Source organism: Pleurodeles waltl, chromosome 8 (assembly GCF_031143425.1).
Source record: "Pleurodeles waltl isolate 20211129_DDA chromosome 8, aPleWal1.hap1.20221129, whole genome shotgun sequence".
NCBI classification, from domain to species: domain Eukaryota; kingdom Metazoa; phylum Chordata; class Amphibia; order Caudata; family Salamandridae; genus Pleurodeles; species Pleurodeles waltl.
In genome coordinates this window covers 999,832,354-999,845,113 of record NC_090447.1, presented here as the reverse complement: position 1 = coordinate 999,845,113, position 12,760 = coordinate 999,832,354, and the positions used below count along the sequence as shown (strand labels likewise).

Here is a 12,760-nt window from a genome sequence, read left to right as displayed (position 1 = left end):
GCGATGAAAGTGGTTAATCTGTAACAAAGTAAGTGCCAGGGCCTAACTTATTTCCCAGGAAACTACCGGGGTTTACACCAACCACTACCCCTGCTAGGTCTCCTGACTGCCAGTTGCATTGATTACTACTAACCATCACACTGATACAAATGTGACATACTGCACTATTTCAAAACACTTTGAGTTATCAGAATGGACTAGAGGCACTAGTTAATATTGTTTTTTAAGAATACTGGACTATGAAACGTTTTGCTGCTTAGAGAAAAAGCCAAATAGCGTAAAAATGTGGTGGACTGTCATAATAATGTGTTAGTGTCTGTAAATAAGTGCAAATGTCGAGTACCAGCAAACATTAGCATAAATTAAGCACTGAAACAAGGACGGACATGACATGAAAAGTGGGTCTATTGACACATGACTGTGATAACTGAGGTACCTAAACTGATTATTAGATCACTGTAACATATTTTATGCAAACAAATATCTCTTAATGCTAGTTGTAATGTTCAAATGGCTTGCCCTTAATGTTGAAGCACTATTTTAAAAAGTATTAGAGAAATTTATCAGTTCAATTCATATTGCCAGGCTCTGGTCATACTTGGAGACCACCGCACCTGCTAGCTATACCAGTGCGTCAATGTTTATATTTCACAATCATTAGCTATCTATTGCCATATATTGCCTTACACTCTTCAAGCAATTGTTTACTTTTACCAAATAATTTTTAAAAAAGAATTAAAAATAGGCTTTTGTGATTACTAGCAGAACTAACCACTGTTACACTGGTGCCCTATGTGGGGCCCACTGACTAGCAAAAGCAGTGACACTATGTTTGTATGTATAATATATCTTAGGGAGCACAGCTGTAACTGAAAGACAGGTAAGTGTAATTCAAGGACCAAAGCAAAGACAGTCAACATGTGACTGGACATTTTTACTAAAAGTCATAAGATTTTATTTAATTTTGAAGGGAAACCCGAGTGTAACTGAAGCAGTAAAAGGTTCCTACTAGCAAAAGTGGACTGTGACTGCATACTAATGTAGTCTTCTTTAAAGGGGATGCCTTAAGTTTTTTCTATACTGTAACGGGGCTGTAATGTCTAATGTTAATCCAGTGCAAACTTGAAAACATTACAGATTAATTGGAAACACTGTAAGCAGAGTAAATTTAGCTACCACCTCTGTGAATTCGAACACACAAGGGAAACAAACATTTTCAAAGCCTGCAGATCTGTGTTGGCTGCCAGCTTTTTGAATTTGACAATGCTTGTTTTGTTTTGTCATGACTTTTGTAAAACAGTATTAATGATGGAACTGCCATGTCCTCACCAATATATTTTTAAAAATAGCTATAAGCTAAAATGTTTCTTAAACTCAAAAAGGACATAATGCCTAAGTAATTCCTGGCACTGAAGAGAGCAACTTTGTGTGAAGATATGCTAGTGTGAACGTGCAGAATGCTGTCATTCACAGTGCAGTTAGCCAATGCCTAAATCCATCCATCCATCCTAGTTAGGGCTTTCCATAGAAAAAGCCTACCTATATTGTTGGCACCGTTTGGCGAGACTTCATGAAATTTTCCCAAAAAGTTCCCTCTAGGGATTTGTTGTGCACGGAAAGTTTCTGGGTGATCCGTCAAGCGTGGCCCGAGAAAAAGAGAAGGGGGGTGAGGAGTGAATGTGTTTCACATGTTAATTCCCATAGAGTATTTAGACATGCCTGCAGCCCGAACCACTGGATGGAATTACACCAAATTTGGCAGACTGTAGCTATTGGTCCACAGATTATGTTTTTCTATTTGATGTAAATCCGTGCAGCAATTTTCAAGATATTAAAGGCAAATGAAATGTGTACATATAGGGCCACAGATCAAACTAGAAGTGCTGGCAGCCATCAAATAAAAACGTTAAAAAAGAAAAGGGGGCAGGGTAAGAATGCCCTCACCCCCTAGAGTAAGAAAAAGAAAAATTAAAGCACAGAGTCAGATATTTAAGTTTGTAAAGAAAGTAAAAAGCACAATGGTATAAAAGCTTGTGGAAGATTCTACATAAATGATTTTAAACTAAATTCATTAAAAGACGGTCGAGTATTCTGCACAGACTAAAGTCAAGAACCTGTAGATTAAGAGTGAGGTGCGTATTCTGTCAAGCATTCGAGAAATTAAGATTGGAGGGATTTTCTTGATGATATATAGGAGAAAGGCATACCATCTCAATTTTATGCAAGAGTGTCGAATTAAAGTACTCTATAACGTCTCTTGTTCTAATTTGCAGTATTTAAACACTTGAAAAAATATCCTTCCGTGGCCAGGTATCTGAGTGACAGGACTTTTAACTTGCTTCACTTTTAGGCTTTTGACTATACTTATGCACGTAGTCTTAGGGTGGAAACATTGTGTGTTAATTTGTTCAATATTAACAATACATCTGGTTGTTTTGGGGGACACAAAAGGCTCCTTTGTAGAATTAAACAGTTGGCTTTTTCACCTGTCATATTTTTGGTTGCAATGCTTTAAAAAAAAAAAACTTTTTAAAACCACATTGAAATGAGATTGGTTCCTCTTCGGTTGAATCTTGAAGCTAGTTCATGCACCATAAGTATACTGATCACGCAAGATTCTGTTTACTGGTATGGAATGAAAGTCATCCAGGGCCTCGAGCTTTTTCTGACTAAAAGCTCTTGCTAGCCCTAGTGTGTGTGTGAGTGGCTGTATGGGTCTGTGAATGTGTGTGTCTATAACGTTGCTTTAACCTTTGTTTTTATATATATATATATATATATATATATATATATAAACGTTATAGTTAGAACTTAACTCCCATTGACAAAGCATTTTCTGTTTTGAAAATAACTTTGGCGCAGTTTGAAGAGTCTTCACAACATTTTGAAAATGGTACTCATTTCAGGTGCTTTTTGAAAGTTCGGGGTGATTCGTCAAGCAGAGGCATCAAAAATGGAATGGATGTTTTCCTCATGCAATTTCCCATAGGGATTTTTAACATGACTGCAGCCGGAACCGCTGAACAGAATTACACCAAATTTGGCAGAAAACTAGATCGTGTTCCAGAAAGATCACTTTTTGTGATTTGTGAAAATACATTCAGTAGTTTTGGAGTTATTAAAGGAAAAATATATAGAGATATTGCCACAGACCCCAGTGGTGGCAGCCATTATGGGACTCGGACTGAGCCAGGAAAGTTTAAAACAAATAAGGAAGGGGTAGGGGCAGAATACCTGACCCACTTGGACTGGAGGTGGGGTCCCCACAGGGAAGCCATTGGGGCCAAAAACATTTTAAATAAAAAATTAAAATAAAACAAATGTTGCTGCAAATTCACAGAGGATCTGCAAATCCATGACAAATAAAGAAAAAAAAAAAAGGCAGGGGCTCCCGTGCTTGCTTTCTTATTTTGTCCCCTGGGATGGGGGAAATATTTTTTCATTATATAGGGGAGGCAGCGCATGTGCACCCCCGCCTACCCAGGCGGGGGTGGGGGGGCTGTGCCCACCCTCCAAGCCTAGTATTTCCCTGCAAACCCCATTCCTAGGGGCTGGCTATTTAAGAAAATGGGGAAGGGGGACCACACTGCCCCCCTCTTCCCTGGGGCCCAGGCGTGCAATGGAAAGGGAGGGTGGCACCCCTTTCGCCAATGGCTCTCGGGTCAGCTATCCACGAGTGTCGACTCCCAATGTCCCAAAGTGCTCACCCTTGGGACATAGCTGTTTGGTCTTGCTTGGTGGGAGCTATTTGACAGCTCTCGCCAAGCGAGAGCAAACAGTAAGTCCATTCCCAGTAGGGAGCAGTAAAAATGTTCCTGCCCACTGCGAATGGACTTTCCATCTGTTTCCCTACCTGCTGTGAAGCGGGCAGAGACACAGATTTAAAAATTGCCCCGTTAGACTTGACATCCTTGTCGTGGTCTCCCATAACTTTTTGTCTCAGTTTCACAGGTTGTTGATGTGTGCTGGATGCTGTTTTTGTTACTCTGGGCACTTTACCACTGCTAACCAGTGCTAAGGTGCAAGTGCTCCTATACAAAATGTGTATGTAATTGGTTCACCCATGATTGGCATATTTGATTTACTGGTAAGTCCCTAGTACAGTGCACTAGAGATGCCCAGGGCCTGTAAATCAAATGCTACTAGTGGGCCTGCGGCACTGGTTGTGCTACCCACAGTAGTAGCTCTGTAAACATGGCTCAGACCTGCCACTGTGGTGTCTGTGTTTGGAGTTTACACTTGCCAGGCCTTACACTTTCCTTTTCTTACATGTAAGACACCCCTAAGGTAGGCCCTAGGTAGCCCCATGGGCAGGGTGCAGTGTATGTTTAAGGTAGGACATATACTAATGTGTTTTATATGTCCTAACAGTGAAATATCTACTAAATTTGGTTTTCACTGTTGCAAGGCCTATCCTCTAATAGGTTAACAAGGGGGCTGCCTTTAAATATGATTAAAGTGTAGATTCCCTGTGGGAGCGGATAGACATGTGGAGTTTGGGGTCTTTGAGCTCACAATTTAAAAATACATCTTTTAGTAAAGTTGATTTTAAGATTGTGTGTTTGAAAATGCCACTTTTAAAAAGTGAGCATTTTCTTGCTTAAACCATTCTGTGACACTGCCCGTTTGTGGTTTCCCTGTCTGTGTCAGTTGGACAGTTGGGCTGTTTGCACCTCTCTCTAGACAGTGACACTAAGGGAGCTGGGGTGTAGCCTGCATATCCTGATAAGCCATCTGTACTAGGAGGGAGGGGATGAGTAGTCACTCACACCTGTAAGGGTTGTGCCTGCCCTCACACAATGCAGTCTCCAACCCCCTGGTGCATGTCTGGGCCTGGCCTGTGCAAGGCAGGATTTCACAAACAAGAGAGACTTTTCTTTGAAGTAAGCCTACTTCAAAGGGTAAAAGGGGTATGAAAAGGGCACCCAAAACCACAGACTTTTGATCACTTCTGGAAACCAAGAGGAACCTCTGCCTGGAGAAGAGCTGAAGAGCTGAGGAAGAAGAGCTGCCCTGCCTGTGACTGTGCTTTGTGGAGCTATCCTGCAGTTGCTGCTTCTGCCTGTGCAAGAGGACAAAGACTGGACTTTGTGTGCCTTCCTGCTTGTGAGGAACTCTCCAATGGCTTGTCCTGAGCTTGCCTCCTGTTGTTGAAGTCTCAGGGCCATCAAAGACATCCCTTGCCAGCACCTGGACTCTCTGCTGAGACTCCTGCCCTGCCAAGTGGTGCCCTATCCAGTTCATGGGGCCTTGACAGATGAAGCTGGCAGACCAAGCCTGGAAAATCCACGCACAGACTGCCATGCGAGGAAATTTCCGACGCAACCTCTGAGAGCGGCTAAAGAAACGACGCGCCGCCGGTTCCGTGGCTGAAATCGACGCATTGCTTGCAGCACGGCTCGGAGATCGACGCACGCGGCTGTAGAAAAGACGTGTCGCATCGCTGGTATTGTCGCAACCCACACAGCGCAGTTTTGCCATAACCGTGCAGCAGGATTTTCAACACAAACCTTGCTGGGCATGGAAAAGCAACGCAACGACTGCCCGGACCCAGATGCCGCCCGGATCGACGCATCGCTCCCCTGCGTGAAGGAAAAATTACGCATGTTGGTCCGACCAGAGAAGGAGAAATGACGCACGAGCTCACTTGCCGGTGAGAAATCGACGCACAGCTTACCTTTTTTGACGCACACTCCCCCGTGTGTGTCTATTTTGACTTTTCAACGCTAATAGTGTTAGCATTGTTTTCTAAAGGATTTAAGACTCTTTTTGCATTTTTATTAATAACTTGACTTGTGTATGGTGGATTTTTGTCATTTTGGTCTTGTTTTGTTTAGATAAATATTTTCTATGTTTCTAAACCTGTGTTGTGTCATTCTGTAGTGTTTTCATTAAGTTACTTTGTGTGTTGGTACAAATAATTTACACCTAGCACTCCGAAGTTAAGCCTGCCTGCTCATGGCCAAGCTACCAAGGGGATGAGTGGGGGTTAGCTGAGGGTGATTCTCCTTTACCCTGACTAGAGTGAGGGTCCTTGCTTGGACAGGGGGTAACCTGACTGACAACCAAAGACCCCATTTCTAACACTCCCGCACACAGGGAGCAGCAATCGTTGCTGCTTCCTGCATGTGGAAAATTGCTGCCTCCTGCTGTAGACGGGGAGCAAGCAGGGGCCACAAGGACATTTTGGCTCCCCCCAAAGCTCCCAACAGAAGACACTGGGTGCCATGGATGGGGACAGGGTACCCACCATTAAGTGGCTGGGCTGCTGGGGATGGAGTCCCAGGAGCTAAAAATCATCGTGGCTGTGTGGTCCCCCCTCCCCTTACCTTAATTGGCTTGGTCCCAGGAGATGGGGTTTCCAAGGCCTATATCAGCCCAGAAAAGGGGGGCCAAGCGCCCTCCTCCCCTTTCAGTTACTGGCTGGGTCCCAGGGGATGGAGTTCCCGGGGCCGAACTTGGCCCTGATAGGTGGGCCGTGCAGCCCGCCTTCCCTTGCACTAATTGGTCAGGCCCTTGGGGATGGGGTCTTGAGGGCTGAAATCACCATAGGGAGGGAGGCCTTGTGCCACCCTCCTACTGATAAATTTAGAAAGTCCCAGGATGGAGTCCCGGGGCACATATTGGCCTGAGTAGGGAGGTCACATGCCTCCCTCCTTTTCATTTCTGATAACTGGGCCCTGGGGTCCACGGTGCCAAAATCAGCCCACGGAGGGAGGCCAAAGTCAGCATAAGGAGGGGGACAAAATCAGCCTAGGGAGGGGGGACTGAAGGCCATGCAAAGTGGAGGGGTGGGTGCCTATGGCTTATCCCCCCCCCTCTTGTGCATGGCCAAAGGCCATAAATGGTGCGGGTTGGGTGCTTGCAGGGGATTGAATGCAGGGCCTGCCCGCAAGCCGGGCTCTGAGGCAGATCCAAACACCACTGTGTGCAGTGCAGAGTTGGATGTCTACAGGCCCAGCAGCCAAACCCACCACACACAGCCAAAGCCTGTGCAGAGCGGGGGTTGAATTAACATAAGGTAATTAAATAATACTTAATGTTAAAAAAAAATATGAAATTCACTGAAAAGACAAAGGTTACAGGGATGTTATAGTTAGGAAATAGAATTTAAAAAACTTAGAAATTCACTAAAAAAACCAAAGGCTATGGGGATATAATTAGGATCAGACTTAACTTAACTACAACTTGTGCCCTAAGTATAATTCGAGCCCTCGCCATGCACTGCTAATTACCCCACATATTGCTTCACATATTGCTTCACTCCTCACTTCTTCTATAACATTATGGATAATATCACTGGAGCATTGCAATAAAATTATTGATGATCACTGAAATAAAAACTATGCATGACAGGACACTTCAAATCAACTTCTGGAGAAGTATCTAACTAGCTGGCAATTTTAAAGGCAGTACTTGCGGCAGGGCGAATGTTACCTGCCTCACTGCTGTCATTGTCCTCATGCTGAACAATCTCAAACATGTTAGTATCTTAGTCTGGCATAAATAAATTATGCTTGCTTTAAAAGTATTCATATCTATTAGGGGTTTATAATAAGCTTGGCGTCTGGAACGCATTTAGATGGCCATAATCTTTGAAAACTTCACCTTCCCATGTGATGATTCTGAAGAAGGTGCCAGTAGTTCCGAAGACAGCACCAGTGTTGGCTCCAAAGGGGGACCACAGGCAAAGCCTTCAGTAGAGGAATGGTGCTGGCTGGTGCCTTACCGGTGCTAGGAATAGACAGCGTTACTGGGCAGAATGCCAACAGTAGTGTCCAACCAGCCCGAGTCCAGTAGAACAATCTGTGACCTGAATGGTGTAAGAGTGCACCTCCCCCCCCCCACCCCCCCCCCCCCCAGCGGGGATGAAGGGGTGGGTGAGGGGAGCCTGCCAGATTGAGCACATCAAATCCATTCCTGGGCTGAAAACTCCAGACAGAACAGATGGGGAGCAGGGCTCGATGCATGCTAATCACGAGGCAGAAGTCAGTGCAGAGGTGACAATGATGCGCTCAGTTGCCGAGTATGAGCCTAGTGGAGAGACCTGGCGATAACCTGGTGATCTACCACAAGCCTGCACCATAAACAACTTGCACTCTCATTCCTTAAAAGCTTCTAAGTGCACAAGCCCCCACATTTATTGATCAACCTAGAGTCATGCTTGGGCCCAGGCAACATAAATACACATTCTAAGAGGCAGAGATAAATATTTGCTGGTGACAAGACTGGTGCTGCCTAAACCCAGATATTCTGGGCAGTGACATCCTGTCAACACTGCAAATTGTAGAATTTAGAAAACAAAACTTTCCGAGGAGTGCACTGAAGATTCTTGTGTCAGTGCTGCAGGATGGAACTTATATAGTTTCTGTGATGTCAGGTCCATGGTGTTACGTGGTGGTGGTGCGGAGTGAAGCACCACCTACTGGCAAAGAGAGATTCCTTGACCTTTCCTAATCCTGTCTGCCGCCTTGAGGAGATACATGAGATGAGGAATATGTAGGCAGAAGGATCATCATAAGTTAGCTAGCCCTGTATAGTATAAGCCTTCATCAGTGCAGGATGCAAATACACACTGGTTAATGCCAACTCTTAGATAAGAGTATACTATTTGCTCAAATGTCACTTCCCTGTGAAGCTGAACACAAAGCTAATCAATCTTTTTAAAGAGGAGATTAATGAGGGTACATATGTTCTAATCTAACTAAAAGTGACTGGTATGCCCGCATTTGAATGCAAGCCACAAGGCACTGTCTCACTGTGAGAAATATATGAGATATAACAGGACAATAGAAATATGGTTGAGCCACAACAAACCAACACTACAGAAACACAGATGGGTCCACACTATTGTGAGAAACGTATTCTGTTGAAACTAATTTACAATACTGAATCTCTGAAAAAACACCACATAAGAACTTTGTTGTTTAACATTGTAATGAAGATGTGCTACTTGCACCTGTCATTTTAAGGATTAAAATTGCAATGGAAGTCTAAGACGCTCCTGGGATGGAGGTGTGACAGGTCTATATTACACAGGATTCAGTAATCCCTGTAAAATGGCAGTCTCTAGAGTCTTTATAATGTGATGCACAAAGTTGCTGACTACAAAGAAAAGACATCAAAACTTGACTTTAAGTACTGCAGTCAAGTTCGGATGTCACAGTGCCTGTTGCCAGTAGCCAGGGTGAAAGGCAGGTCAGGTCATGGAGCATAATTGAAGCAGAATTTTAAAGCAACAAATTAAATGTTTTTCTTCCTTCTGCTCTAGCTTTAATAGCTTACAACAATAAGCAGAGTATATGTTTATTTTTTGCACTCCTTAGCTACAGAAAAGCTAGAATCTTTCTGCATGCTTCTACATGTTCCGAGCTACTGCAGCTTTCTCTTTAAAGAAAAAAAACGGACTTGTATTGAACTGCTCCTAATAAGTGTTTGCATCAAATATCTGACAGGTTTAATTTTGCACTAGAGTATTATTTGTATTCTTCATTGTTGCAGACATGCTCGCTCTTTCATATAAAAGAGCTACAGACCAAGGTTTTAAGTGGTTTGTAGGAAGGTGATGGTAACCATACATTGTATGGGATAAAGCACCCCATGCCATACATGATAAGGATATTGCAAGTCACTTCGGAGTTACATAACCTTATGAAGGAACTCAGCCTCAGACCTCATTCTCTTATTCCACTGTGTGGTTACTTAACTCCTTGGTGGCTTGCAATACCCTTATAATGTTCATCAGGGGTTGATTTATCCTTAATAAAATAACACTCCCATTTCCAAGAAGAAAACATTGGTAAAATGCACAGCCATCTTACTCTTTAAAAATGTGTCACTCACAAAGGTATTTATCTCTATTACTCAAATTCAGGCCTCTTTGAGCATCAAAACACCCATGCTTCTGCTGCCCATGACACTCCAAACATCTTGGATTAAAGGGCTGACTGTTCATACTGGCTACTGCTGTGGTTTACAGCACAAGATCACTGATCAGTTTGACTCACCCCTGTAAAACAATCACCGGGATGGGTGAATAAACCATGATCTATCAGATCCCAATGTTGTTCAGTGGTAATTTAGAGACCATTAGGTCTCTGGAGAGCTTAAGCGTCTTAATCTATCAGTAAATAGTGACAACATTATGAAAAGATGTCATCTTCCTCTGGCATTAACCACTTCAATTACTACAAGAAACTCCTTTAATTCTGGGTCTTTTATTGAAACTACATCTGCAAAGGGTTAAACCTTTCATAGTCTAACCTACACTAATCAACTTTCAATCCCATCATGCCCAAAATCTCATCAGACGCACAACTAACTTCCAACTAGAATCCTCTATGTTAACTAGTATACGAAATCCACAATGGTCTAGCCAAGTCTCTCTCTCAAATTCACACCTACAATTCTATCCTGCCCTCCTTCTGAATGTCACTTCTTAGCCACAGCATACTATGCAGCGTGCCAGCTAAGAACATAACAGTATAAGAACGCTCCCAAAGGCCCCAAAAGCTACAATGAAAAGTCTAACTTACAAGAAAATCCATATGAACACACTCCATGCCTCTAAAAAAATATAGAAATCGCTGAAGCCTCACAAACTATGCTAAATTAAGAAATGAAACATCCCAACTCAAAAGAAAGTAGGCTTGTATGGCTCCAAATACGCCCTGTAGCATGAAGTGTAGTTATGCATGTGAATTATAAAATGCAAATTATGCTAGAAAAGTCAATATAGCACTCTGCAAGTCCAGACAATTACATGCAGCAAGGGGGGCACAAGAAGAGGTTAAAAATGTGAGAGTAAATACAAGCGGAGGGGGGAAGAAATGTCATCTTCACAGCTGTATGCCAGGTAGACTCTCTTCCTAGCGAATGTGTGCTGTGTGTAACGATGTCTGTGGTTGGTGCCTACAGACACACTCCATGCCGTTCAAAGACAACCTAAAAGGTTTCTGTTTATTTGAAACATATTTGGATTTAAACTATCAACTAATGTTGGGACCCTCTTCTTTCCTTAGTTGGTGGATACAAATATTTCTTCTTTAGCTCATTTCGAGGCCTACTGCAAACACTGAATCTGGCTAGCCAAGTTGCTGCTTGTAGGCGCTGCACAAAAACCTAAAGAAAATATTAAATACTAGTCTTGTGACCAATGCATTGTTTATAAGCTGTTTATTTTAACTTGCGCCGTTGTAGCCTGGAGACTAGTTTGAGCTATAAAAAATAATCAAATAAACGTTCTCTTCTAAGCATAATAAATCTTCTAGTGGAGCATAAGAGCCAGCACATCTAATACGGGATTTCTAGAAATGTAAAGCTTAAGAAATAAAGGCATCCTTTACTCAGGGACACTCCTACTTGGGAAAGAAAGGCCCAGGTCTTCTGCTGAAGCACCACAATCATCTCAACACACCCTTAAGGCATGCCACCCACAACAGCTTTATCATTTCCAACAGACAACTAACCAACAGAGTGCTTTACCACTTCTCAAATCCACTCTTACCCCTCCTGTTTTTGTTTTGCCTTTACCTCTCCATGAGCCACAATGTACAATGATCAGCTAAATCATAAACTATTGAAAATGTAACCTGCTCTCATTCAGTATGGTCAAGAAATGTTCTCTATATCCATGTGGCCTTGACCATGCTGATGAAAACATCTTAAGAACTTAAGTGGGATAGTGCCAGCTCATTTTCTCTTTGCAGGAGGACACACACTTGTACTAGCAACTACAACAATGTATAAGGTTACAGGAACCACACAATGCTATTACACAGACTGCACACAAGGCTAAAGGCTAACATTCCTACAACGCTCAGTAAAAATGAGGTTCATCACTTCATCATAAAGCACAAAAACTCAGTGAGACATACCAAGGTCTACAAGAATAGCATGTTGCTGAGCTGTCAACTGCTTCAGAAGCTCCTTGTAGGAAATGTCAGGTGGGGACTGCTTGTTGGACAGTCTGTGTCGGAGGCGGTACTGCATAGCTAAGAACTGCCATATTTCTCCCCTACGACTTTTTGGTACTCCTACAAAAGTGGAACAAAAACAAAATACCACAGTCAAATATCACAGCTTCAGGGCATGGTCAAGTCGACTGAACATATTAATGGAAGTAGTTGGCTGAAGTAACGAATATGCGATCACGGTATAGTAGCTGATAAAGTGAAAGAAGGCTTAATGTCACTCAACAATAAAGTAACAGTCATACACGACAAGCATATTTTTAAAACCGGTCCTTGTGGAAGCTGACCAGATATGTATAACTATGAAAAAATGTAACTGGTCAGGCAGTAGAAGGTTCTCCTGCACAGTTACCATAAAAGACCATTGCTGTCTAACCTTTCATAGAAGAGATACAAGGTTCTCTAATATAAATACAAGAACAGACATTACTAGTTGCTGAACTTGCAAAATACACACGGAAATGAAACATAGTGATAGTTTTACAAAGTCTTATAAGCTAGCTGACAGTTTTTAGGTCGAGCACAAACGCTTTGACCTGTTGTTAGTATTGTGGGCCTTTAACCACGCCCAACACTTTCACTCGTTCGTGGGCTTGCCTTTCAAAAATCCTTTTTTATAATTGGTAAATGCTTTATGTTTGTCCTCCTTTGGGAGGTTTTGTTACCGCATTGAAGACTGACCCTGTTACATGGATAATTGCATGATTGCCGATATGTTTGACTGTGAGCGAACGTCTTTTTGCTTTTGTGTGTCTCTCCTTCGCAATTATGCTCATGGCTGCCAGGGC

The 12,760-nt window shown here is 42.8% G+C and overlaps 1 protein-coding gene across 4 annotated transcripts in view; it reads right to left on the bottom strand.

The window, feature by feature from the left end:
* Positions 1-12,760, bottom strand: part of TBC1D4 (TBC1 domain family member 4) — a 599,835-nt gene that overhangs the window by 34,213 nt on the left and 552,862 nt on the right. For all 4 annotated transcript variants that reach the window (XM_069205277.1, XM_069205279.1, XM_069205278.1 and 1 more), the window contains one exon: positions 11,877-12,035. In XM_069205277.1, coding sequence (XP_069061378.1) covers positions 11,877-12,035 — 159 coding nt within the window. The remainder of the gene's footprint in view (positions 1-11,876; positions 12,036-12,760) is intronic.